The sequence below is a fragment of the Macadamia integrifolia genome, chromosome 6, assembly GCF_013358625.1.
Source record: "Macadamia integrifolia cultivar HAES 741 chromosome 6, SCU_Mint_v3, whole genome shotgun sequence".
NCBI classification, from domain to species: domain Eukaryota; kingdom Viridiplantae; phylum Streptophyta; class Magnoliopsida; order Proteales; family Proteaceae; genus Macadamia; species Macadamia integrifolia.
The window spans coordinates 34837913-34850040 of NC_056562.1; the positions used below are offsets into that span (position 1 = coordinate 34837913).

Consider the following 12128-nt stretch of genomic DNA (forward strand, 5'->3'; position numbering starts at 1 on the left):
TTTCTGTTTTTTTGCCGTTCCCGTTTTAACTAACAATGGTTGGGATAAGATTGAATTGAATTTTGAGTGAATTGTTGAGTCATGACCATAATGGTAATAAAACATAAATGAACGGTACGAGTTTTAAACAGTAAATTTTTTCAAACAATACGGTCAAATAAATGGTTAAAAAAACAGAGAATGGAAAAAAATGGAAAACAGACAGTACGAGTTTTAAACGTGTAGATTTCAAACAAACGGGACCAAAAAAGTAGTAGTATACTTGAATAAATTGATGAATTATTACATGAATACCTGCATCTAATGTTCAAAACAACTACAATATCCAACACTAATGCATATATATCTTATGTCCCATTATAAGTTTTATGACATATAATTGAATATCATCCAACACCAATTCTAAATTCATATACCACACATGTCCAAGTTTTATTGAGCAATGTTGTTTGGCTATGATGTTGTTCATTGTTGTCAACATAATCAACATACTCTTGGAGTAAGGGAGTCGTCACTTTAGAAACATTTTTCAGCAAATACATTAGTTTGTATTTCAATTTTGGGGTCCATACATTGATATTGAATTGAAAGTGATATCATGAGAAATATATGCCATTGAGTTAGCTTCTAGTCAGCGAAAAAATCAAATCGATCAGAATTCGGGAGAAAGAGATGTGGTCAATTAAGTAGATATTATGTTCAACAAGTTGAGTCTTAAAAAACGCTAACAAGCGGAAACATGTTTAGAATGAGAATGCTTGCCGTTTGAAGTTTTTTCAAGTATTTTTAGGAAGCATATGGAAAAACGTATTTTAAATGGTAAAACACGAGAACGTGTATAAAACAGAATTTTAAACACATTTTAAACATTTTTGCTAATAGTGGTCATGACACATTAAAATATGAACCAATGACTCAATATACGATTAAAAAACATGTTATTATACTGATATTTCAAGTAATAATTAAAGGGAGTCTATTCTGTTCATGTCTACATCATGGTGTTCTAAATATCTGATCCAGTGCACGCTTTAGTGCCGAATATCCATGTGTAGAGGTCCCTATACCATTTACGAAAAAAAAAAAAGGTCACTTACATTGTGACAGTTTTCAACCCGACTCGATTCTGAGTTGCGACGAGTAATGGCACCTACATTGTGACAGTTGGTAGGTCACTCGTGCATAAATAAAACACGTATTAATCCAACAGTAGATCTCCGTCTTCTGGAAAGTGACACATGGTGGCCAAATAGCCAATGAGGGAACCTCACATATCTCCTGATGGGCATTTTTGTTCATAATCCTAAAATATCGAAAGCCGAACGAAAATATAAATAATGAAAAAAATTACGAGTATCATCCCTAAAAAACCTCTCATATAACGAGTGAGTGACACCGTTTTTCGAAAATTACAATCGCTTCCATTTTGAGTGATGGTGTTAACGATTTAGATAAGAGAAAAGACGATATTAATCCTGTTATCATAATGGACTACAGTCCATAACTTAATTTAAATAAACCCAACCCACTTAAAAATAAAAACTGGCAATAAAAAGAAACCCCATACGACTTTTGAAACCCAAGTCCTTAATGGACCTAAAGGTCCACAAACGACATACATAATGACCCACAAGCCTAGTTATTAATTTATTCGAATTATTTGAATCGAACAGAATTTTACCGAATTTTATGAATAATTCTGTCCAAATCTGAATTAAATAAAAAATTCTCAAATTTTATAGATTTTTTTTTAAATTCATAAATAATTCAGCCGAATCGAATTTTATCCGAATTATAACCAAAATTTATCCCATGTAAAAAAAAAATTTACCTTTAATATAAGTCAATAAGCCTTTAGAAAATAGTGTGATTATAATGCATTTTATTATCTTAATGTTACTTTTCTTAATTTTTTAACAAAAACCAACAAAGCTTATTTTTCTTGAGGTCTCTCACACTTCTATAAAAAATAAAAAATAAAAAAATCTCTCACCCCTTTTTGGTTTGACTAAGTCTTACAGTCGTTACTCTCTCTCTAATTTTTAAGGTGAACATGCATGGTGGGTGATATGAGTTTAGTTGAATTTGTGCTCAATCCCACCTCCTAGTCTCTCTTTCTCTAATTCAATTATTTGAGTAATAGAAAATGAGTTTAGAAAAATAAAAATAGCTAAATATAATATTTTTATATTTTAAAATTTAAAATTTTAATTTTTATATCATTTGTATGTCATGTACATATGATAATTGATAGATAATATGAAATAAGTATTGCAAATATTAAAAATAACATCCGAATATTTTGCCCGCTTTTTATTTTTGTAAACGAATAATTCCCGAATTTGAACTGGAATTTTATTATCTCCGTTTTTTTACCAATATTTTAATCGAATCATTGAATTAATAAAACGAATTAATCCGAATAATTCTTTATCCAAATAATTCCCGAATCCAAATTTAATAACTATGCCCACAAATACCTTTACTCAACCTTAAGAATCTGAATAGAAACACATGAATATTAATTTATTTTTTTAAACCAAAATTCAGGTTTTTGGGATACCCACACCAGGTCATGGGCCTCATGGTCCGTGTTTAAATGTCCAAAGGATACCTATTGATACCCAGCGATTCATAATGCAGGGACCAATGCAGGTAAACTACCTCAGAAATCCACCTTTTATGAACTGATTTTAGATCCAAAACACACTTTAACCTAATAAACTCCTCTTTAATGGTCAATTGCATAATCTAAGCCCCTCTTTATTTTTTACCATTCTTCCTCAGCCAAGTTTAATTTAATTTAATTAATTAATTTATTATTATTATTATTATTATTATTTTAATATCAAACCAAATCGGACAGAAGGGAAATGATAGAAGGATTGAGTTAGGCTATCCGGCAAATCTCACATAGGAAAGAAAAATAGGAATGATAGGAAAGCAAGGTCATAGATCATGATCTTGTTGCGTTGTTAATGGCAACTTCACAACCTTCATCCAACTCCAAAGGATGGGTTTGGAGTCCTAACTAATTGATTTGAGGGTTTATGCAAGGAAAGAAAAATTTACCATTTTACTCTTTTTAGGGGTAGTTTGGTTACTTGGTAAGTTTAATTGACATCATCATATCAGAACCCTACTAACAGAATGATCTAATCTTTTATAGATTCAGTAAGGCTATGTTTGGTAGCCAAGAGAAGAAAAGAATAGAAAAAAGAATCTAGAAAAGAAAAGAAAAGAAAAGAAAAGAGAAGAATAGAGAAGAAATAGTGAGAAAATGAGAAGAGTATGTATGTTTGGTTATCAAGAGAAGAAAAGAAAAGAAAAAAAAAAAATTCAAAAAAAATTGAATTTTAAGAGAGAAATAGATACATAGGAAATCATTTCGTAATCATTCATTTTTTGTCTTATTGTGTTTTCATATTTTCTCATGTTTTCTTGTGTTTTTTGCAAGAAAATTTTTTGGGGAAAAAAAGAAAATTTCACGATTTGCAAGGAAAATTTTGAATTTGAAAAGAATAATCTTCTTATGGGTGAAGACATATCAAGTATAAAGAAAAATTCATAACCCAAGGAAAAAAGTGCAGAAATTGAACTTTTTCTTTTTCTTTTATTGACTACCAAACACAGTCTAAAGAAAAGGAATTCTATCAAAAAAAAAAAAAAAAAAGGTAAAGGAAGTTCGTGTGATTTTGGAAAACTGTGTCACTTGCTTGTGATATGGGAGTTTTCTAGAGTGGTAAATGTAATTTTCCCATAAACAATTGAACGAATATTTATTTGCTTGGCATCAGCGAGGAACAAGAGAAAGATATAAGACGGGGCAGAGAGAGAGAGAGAGAGAGAGAGAGAGACAGAGAGAAGCAAGTTAATTACATTCTCAGCGGTTCGTATTTAATTTCTGAAGCAAACGAGAATTGATTTCACAGAGTAATCGATCGATTGAGCGTGAATTCAACTCGGACATATGGGGGATTCAGCGAGTGAGAACTCGCAGAACAATATAGCAGAAGAGGTTTCGAGTGTGGTTGAGCTCGCCAAGGAGTTGCAGGATTCGGCTTCATCGCTCATCACCAAGGCTTCCAATGAAGAACAAGCTTTACGTCAGCGTGTTGTTGCTCTTGATTCTAATATTCAGAAACTCCGGTCTTCGATTGATTCCGGTGTCAAGAAATCCACCTTAGATCGTAAGGAAGCTGACAAGGTAAATTCCTGCATGCTCCAGGGATAGCTCCGTTTCTCTTTCTCTAGGGCTCCTTATTAATTGGAATTGAATATAGTTTTCTGATTTTCATCAAATTTTTGTTTGTGCTCTCTTGTGTGTTGATCCAGCTGGATGAAGAATTATACAAAGCGAAATGCATTTTAACTGATGGAGACGCGTCTTCGTATCTTCCTAGAAAATCCAATGGTGCTTTTATTGCTCTGTTAGGTCAATTGTTTTTGTGTATTTGGGAGCGCCGCTGTGGTTTTGGTTAGCGGTTTTAGTGATCACTGAATCATATGTAGGTAATTTTCTGAAGATGTTTCTTGGTCCTATCAATGTACGTGCCAATAGGAAAGATATCCAGTTGAAAGTAAAAGAGGAGTACAACAGTTACAGGGTATGTCTTTTAAGCTCATCTTTCCCTTTGTCATTTATTTTGTGTTTTTTAGTTTGACACATCATCCAAATTGTTATCTTTGCTTGTGGCAATTCCATTTTCTAATTGGAGAGATAAACAGTGAAACTTGGTAAAGTAAAACATACTTAATTTGGGGGACGTTTTTCTCTTCTTTAATCTATTATTCATTTATCTTAGAGAGGGGTAATTATGGCAGTCGTTTTCATTTGCCATAATTACACAGATTAAAGATATTGGTTGGTATGCAACCCTTTCCACTAGTTGAACTGATTAACCTAATTTTTGACAATATAATCTTGGAAGTCAAAATTCAGTTATAGATAGGTGGGCATTCAGGATAGTCTTATAACTATGATGACAATCTTGCTAATAAATTTTATGAAGCCATGACTCTGACTTAAATAATAGAAAGCGGAGAGTGCTCCTCAGATGTCATATAGGGTGTCCCCCGTGCACGAGGCTCCCGCATGTGCGAGGTCTGTGGGGGCGAGAACTATGCAGCTTTACCTTGAGAATATCGAGAGGATGTTTTGACTGCTTGACCACCAGGTTGCAACATACGGACCTTTACCATTGGACCAAGTGCTTCTCAGATCTCTTGCGGAATATAATTATCTGAGGGAAATGTAATTTTCTGTAATAGTTGAGCTCCAGAAGCAGTGTGATACTGAAGCAGAGCATAGATTAAAATTTTCTCAGGAAAGAATTGAATCAATTTGCAAGTCAGTTCATGCGGGTTCAGTGAGAAGGAGATTATATTAGTTATAATGAACCCTATTAAAGATTCAAAACAAAAAACCAGATAAAATCACTTACTATGTAAATGACCTAGAAATCCTGTTAAAGAAGAAACTTAAATGGCCAGAAGAAAGAAAACCTACATCCATTGGTCAGGTTATCTGCAAATTGTGAGAAAAATATATTCCTATTTGTAAATCACTGAAATCTTCTTGTTATTTTACTCAAGATTGATTGAAATCCTGTAAACGTTACGGAGATATTTGAGATATGATCAAATATTCAATTAATATTGTCAAATATTTGCCTTGGATCCTAATCTACTCAGAACCTAGACTGAAATTTAATTTGTTAGTCTCTCTTAAACACTATTCAGACTCCTACCCATGCAAAGATATATGCAGTTTCACAGCCATATGAGGCCCTTACACCATAAGTTCTACAATATAGAAAGCTAGGATTATTGAGGGATGTGCCTCAATTAAATGCAGGTTACTAGTTCACTGGAGTGCAAACCTTAATGTGCAGTGCAGCTTTATGCGCTGCACATAAGTTCTTATACTTGGCATTTCTAACTAATCTCTGAGGAATAGGGTCTATATAGTTTGGTAATGCTTATCCATGGATAGAATGCTTCCACTTATCTCTGGAGCATTGTGGTCATTCATCATTGTGTGCTGGTTTGCATCATATATATATATATATATATATATATATCTTTTCCCCCATCATGGAAGACGCAGAACAACTCTTATATCAATATGGTCAATATTTGTTCCTGTGAAAAAATTCCCCATGTTCATTTGACCTTTTATGGGTGGAACATTATGATGAAGTTGAAAAAGATGAGCATATTCAAATGGATGCTGGGTGGATTTTTCTGCTCTAGCTATGTTGCTTATGGTACTGGCAAAAATCTATAATCATTAAATGTGCCAATATCTCAATATGTTTTCTACATTTTTCAACTGATATTAATGAGGTGACTGTCTTTTGAATGGATACATTATAGATGACAACACACTGCTTTGAAGATTCTCTTCCATTAAGAGAAGTATTGTAAATCTTATCATTTCATCAGATATGCGTGCGTAATTGGCAGCTACTGTATACCATATCTATCGTTCTCAGGCTGTTCTAACTCATATCCACTGTGAATTACTGTCATCTATCTGGAATTTTTGTTGAGCTTGACCAATGATCCTTTCCCTTGTGAACAGGATAGAACTGCTATTCTATTTCTTCTTTTCCCATCAGCACTACTTTTCTTGGGGTACAAGTTATGGAATGGATGCTTGCCGGCATTGCCAGTTCAGCTTTACCAGGTACCAATTTCTTTATCCAGCTCTTGGATTGGAAACTAAATATTACATTTGATTGATGATCTTTGATAGTTTAATTTTGCAGTTAGTACTGAATATACCCTTTTTCAGGCTTGGCTATTGTTTCTCTACACAAGTTTGGCTTTGCGAGAGAATATATTGAGAGCGAACGGAAGTGATATTCGGCCATGGTAATTAGACAGTTTTTTGTTGTTGAAATTTAGTAACCTCTTGTCTAAGGTATCTCTTCTGTCCCCTGTGCTTCCTTACTTCATGGTGTCAATTGTTTATTCACTTTCTCTTCTCTTTAATTTGACGATGTTCCTCCTATGTGGGCGTACGCACATGCCTTCTTTTGATGCTTTCCAAATTAGAATTTGAACTAGGAGGTTAAAATGAAAAGTGCCATCTGGCTGAAGTGTGTTCATCAAACTGAAGGAAAATATATTTACTGAAGTGCAGGTTTGTCGTAACTCTATACTTGGAGGTGGATGCTAATTTTGTATTCTCTAAGATGGTTAACTTGATCACATGTTGGGTGATGAGGAAAATTTAATTTAGGATTGGATCATTACATCTTAGCTATTGATTTGTGGACAAAATAAGCTATTTGATCTCTCATAGTGGTACATCTTTACTCCATGGTCTATCAATCAGAAGAACTTTTCTGGTCATGTAGGTTACAGGCAAGTTTAGGTGGATTGATACGCCTTTTTAAGAAATAAAGAATCAATCTGATAGAGACTGAAACTCAAACGAAATATTTACAACAATCTCTGACAAAAATACAATTTTGATCGCAGGTAAGAGGGAAAAGCTCTTTTTCAGTTTTTTTTGATGAAAAAACAATATGTACTGGTGAAATAGTTAGTTGGTGCTCTCACATAGATGTGATCAATTGTCATTGGACTGTATATATATGGCAGCTCTGCGTAAAGAGAGATGCATTATGTGAAATTTAGCCATAATTAAGTGTTGAAGGACATCAAAGGAATTATTTATTTCTTTATTTATTTTTAATTTATCTTGATTTATTAGGAAGGATAATGGTAAAGGTGATCGCTCAGTTACAGGGGTATTTGGTGGGGTAATACCCAGTTCGATGCTAGATCATCGATAGACTTTGATGGCTGTTCCTTGAGAAACCTGCGCATTTTTAGCATTCTCAGGGCATTTGAAATAGTTCATGATCCATCTTATAAAGTTTTGATGATCCACATGGTATGATGATCAGTGACTGCGGAGGCCTTTCCTCTTTCAAATGAAGAGTTGGTTGTTCACCATGTTTTCACCCTCTTATGGACCAAATGTGGTTCAACATGTGTGTTGTTGGTTTAGGGAGCCTCTAGAGGCATCTTATGGCTTCCTTACTTCATCTGTCTGCTCTTCACTTCTCTTTTGAAAATCTTGTTAATGTGGAGGCTAAGATGAGGCAATGAGCTAGCAAAATTGGTTGTCATGCTCTCTAATGTGTGTCGGAGCCTCTAGAGGCATCTTATGGCTTCCTTACTTCATTTGTCTGCTTTTCACTTCTCTTTTGAAAATCTTGTTAATGTGGAGGCTAAGATGAGGCAATGAGCTAGCAAAATTGGTTGTCATGTAGCTCTCTAATGTGTGTCGGGGATTTGGGGTCTTGTACCACACTGGCATGTCATTTTTGTTTATAGTGCCATGGGGCTACCTTTTCTTTTTTGTTGTTTCTATTGTTCTTTTTTGTTACAATCCAAGGAAAAAAAAACATTTTTGGATTCCTGCATTTTTTTAATGTTTAGTGGGAAGTTTTAATTGGCTTGAGGTTATTGCACTTTGCAACTTGTGTGAGACTTCTGGATCGTGGGAATAGTTGAGAAGTTGATAGTAACTAAATCAAGTGGGAAAATGGATTATGAGACCATCCTATTTCTTGCTTGATGGTTTACAGTATACAACAATTTCTTGATAATCATACAGGCCTGGTCTATAGTTGGTTTGGCCAGATGCTATTAACACTTCTCAGGAGAGGTGCTCAAGATGAAATGAAAATCCCACAGCTCCAAACAATTGAAGATAATAAGGTTCCTCCTGTTATAACTGGAGAACCTTTGACAATATGTTTCATTAAGCTTGTCAAAGAACCTGATTTTAAGTAATCTGAAGTTTGAAATTTATTGACCAACTTGATAAAAATCCTTTTCTTTTTCCATCTATGTTTTAGATACATAAGGAACAAAAGGGTTTATACTAACAATAAAATGTCCATCCCTGGCAAGCTTCATCAATAAAATGGCTGAGGTCACGAGGAAAATCAGTTTGTCACGTCAAATGATCCTTTGCCCTAGGGAAAAAAAAAGTCTAAACTAAAAAAATCCAATGCTTACTTTATGCCAAAAAGATTGGGGATGGAGCACAAACAAAAGCAATAATCAAAAAACCCGTCTCATATGATCCTAAAGATACGTCCTTACTTGTAACTGAGCATCTGGTGTGCTGACATAAGAACTTTTGCTCTTGCTAAATCCTACATTTTGCTGTCAGTGGTTGAACATATGTAATGCTGATCATAGTAGAGATATTTTTTCTCATTTCATGTGAAATCATCATTGTAATGATGATGTGCTTTAGCAATTTCTCAAATGTGTAGACATGATCCCAACCTAGAGATAGGTTGCATATTTAACTACATAAAGGGATTAAGGCTATTGACATTTTATTTTGAAAGTCATTTTCATTCTAATGCTTGCAAGGGTACACCTTGTCTACAATTGGCTAATTACTCCCATCTCTTGGCTGACATCAGAACTGCACTTGCTCAGAAAACATTTCAAAATTTTCCTGATTTGGCTTTTGCAGGTGGATATACCACCACTACTGTGCTATGGTGATGGCGCTTATCAGTATCACATGGGAGATAAAAGGGCAACCTGACCTGTGGCCAACAAGCAGAGTCATTCTTATTTTTTCTGGTTTTGGTTATATTTATATTTTGTTCTTGACTCTCATTACTTAATTCTCAATGCAGAGAGGTGTAAAACTGTTCCTGAGATGGGCTATAATGCAAGGTATTGCAATGATGCTACAAAATAGATATCAACGCCAGAGACTATATACTCGTATTGCATTGGGAAAGGTGCCTTTTTGCAACCACTTGGCTAGAGTCATGAACCTCATGCATGCTGAAAGCATTGTTCCCCCCCCCCCCCCCCCCCCTTCTCAATTGTCCACTTTTCACTCTTGATTGAAGTTATATGGTAATTCTACCCAAGTGCTTAGGCTTCTGTGGCTACACACTAATCAATAGGAAGTAACTCATTGATGTCCTGGCCTTTCTGGTGGAACTGATCCTGTTATGGAACAGCTTCTGGGATTTTTAACCAGACATTGTATGACTGTAACTTTTGCTGTACGGAAGCAGGTTGGAGTTCTAATGTTCTTGTTATATGCAGGCAAGGAGAATGGATGTTGTGTGGGGAGAAACTGCCGGTGTAGAAGGTCAACTGTTGCTGTTATGCCCCCTACTTTTCATATTGCAGGTGATGCAAGCTATGCCTTAGCAGTTGGCTTCTTATACTGTTAACATGAGTGTAATAATTGGCCACAAGTGATGTTTCTCTGTGAGGATAAGTATGTTGATGCCAGTGAAGTTAAAAGTATAATATTGGTATCTCCAATTACTTTTAATCTTCTAAGTAAATCTTATCAGAAGCTTTTAGTTAGCTTTCTAATAGCACTTGTACATAATCTCTCATGAATACTATATTCCCATAGATAATTTAGTAATTTACTGCAGGAAGAAAATTTGGATATAGTATAAGAAGCCATCGATCAACTCAACATTTAAGGTTCTTATTGATCAAAAATGCATCTAGAAACAGTAATAAAATGGTAAAAAAATCTTGTTGAATTGCTTCGAATGATTTATTTGTTGGTGTCTGTTACTGGATTCAGGGTTTTGAAGCATATGTTGGACTATTGCTCCTGAGGACTGTGCGGGATGGCGTTGTTTCTGAATGGCAGGCAAGAATTTCTGTCATATTATCCAACTTCCATGCGACAATGTCTGTCTTCTATGTAGCAACTTTTGGTTGAGTTATCTGTCACACCTGTATTCCTTTAATTGACTTGAGCCATTATTCTAGCAGGTAATTGCTTGTGGGATACTTCTGGTTGTGATGGCGGTTGGGAACTTCACAAACACAGTAGAGACACTCATGGCAAAGTCAAGGGTTAAAGCAAAAATGAGAACGAAGAGCAAGCCGGAATAAGATGAAGCTAAGAGATTGAGATAAGGAGATAATTGCTGAAGCTGAAGCCTTGACTGTTTTCCCAAGTTGTCAATGGGGATTCATACTTGGGTAGTTGGGTTCCTGTTGAAATTGTTGTCTTGGTCTCTTACCACGTGTCTGTTCATCCGTCAACAAGCATGGGGGAAATGATAATTTCTCAGGATGGCTATTTAGTCGATGGCTACTTAATGGCCTCTGTGCTAACTTGTTTTGGCAGGTTTAGCAGATGGAAAACTATAAGGAGTGTTTGAAGGTGAAAGTAAATGCCAGCCAGTTTTTGAGTTTTATTCATATTGGCTGTAAAAGTAAATCTTAATCTAACAGAAGCGATTTTAGCTATACCACCCTTGTTCCACCATTTATTCTTCCATTTCATCTTTGAATTTTTGTGAAGGAAACATATTGACAGGAGAAAAATGAAAAAGGGCTCGAAGTTGGGCAGCCAAATATAGGTATTGGATTCGCTTTAGGATAGGCCTTGAAAGGAAAACCATTGCTGGAATGCCAACTATTATTGAGTTCATCACCTGATCTACTACCATTTTGGGAACGTCGAGTGCCGAAGTGGCCATTGAATGGGCAAGTCCTCCAGGCAAGTCCTCCAATCCCTAAAGTGGAGATTCCCAATAGGTGAGGGAGGCCATTTGCCACATTACCCATGAAGCAACGAGTTGATTTGTTATGAGACACATTTACGGCTTCTTAAAATGGATTAGAAGTAAAAGAATACGTAATACATGTATAAGGAAGGGGAGTGGAAGCTTTTTTTTTTTGGTAAGGAGAGGAAGTTTAAGACATTATATATAGTACCGGAAGGAAGAAAGAAATAAAGGAAGAAGTAACAGTGGGTGTTAAGCACCAACCTCACATGTCAAATGTTTGCTGTAGGCATGCATACATCCTAAATATACAATGATATTTCGAGCAGAAGTAGGAATCTGAATACTAGTCCCAATGCATCTAGACATTATTCAGTCGAAATACAAAGAAATGGAGTTGCACTACCATCAAAGTCTCATAAAAAATATTCCACTTTACCAAAGAAAAAAAATAAAAAATTCCACTATATCATTTGTGTCATTAAGGACAAGACACATCTGGGATGGTCCATGTAAACTGTACCGAAGCTTGTCTAGGTAAGTTTTTTTTTTTTTTTTTTTTTTTTTTTTTTTTTTTTT

The 12128-nt window shown here is 35.0% G+C and overlaps 1 protein-coding gene across 1 annotated transcript; it reads left to right on the forward strand.

Annotated features, from left to right (window-relative positions):
* The first annotated feature begins 3815 nt into the window (after window positions 1-3815).
* LOC122081995 (transmembrane protein 120 homolog) lies at window positions 3816-11289 on the forward strand. Its single transcript, XM_042649462.1, has 10 exons — window positions 3816-4207; window positions 4336-4414; window positions 4513-4607; window positions 6587-6691; window positions 6800-6879; window positions 9518-9611; window positions 9687-9794; window positions 10111-10197; window positions 10613-10681; window positions 10807-11289. The coding sequence occupies exons 1-10, from the start codon at window positions 3971-3973 to the stop codon at window positions 10927-10929; spliced, it is 1077 nt and encodes a 358-aa protein (XP_042505396.1). The 5' UTR covers window positions 3816-3970; the 3' UTR covers window positions 10930-11289.
* Window positions 11290-12128: the final 839 nt, after the last annotated feature.

Excerpts from the sequence above, each read along its gene's own strand:
- LOC122081995 (XM_042649462.1), top strand. The coding sequence starts at position 3,971 with ATGGGGGATTCAGCGAGTGAGAACTCGCAGAACAATATAGCAGAAGAG. Across the intron at positions 6,692-6,799 it reads TGCCAGTTCAGCTTTACCAG|GCTTGGCTATTGTTTCTCTA; the intron begins GTACCAATTTCT and ends ACCCTTTTTCAG. Across the intron at positions 6,880-9,517 it reads GGAAGTGATATTCGGCCATG|GTGGATATACCACCACTACT; the intron begins GTAATTAGACAG and ends TGGCTTTTGCAG.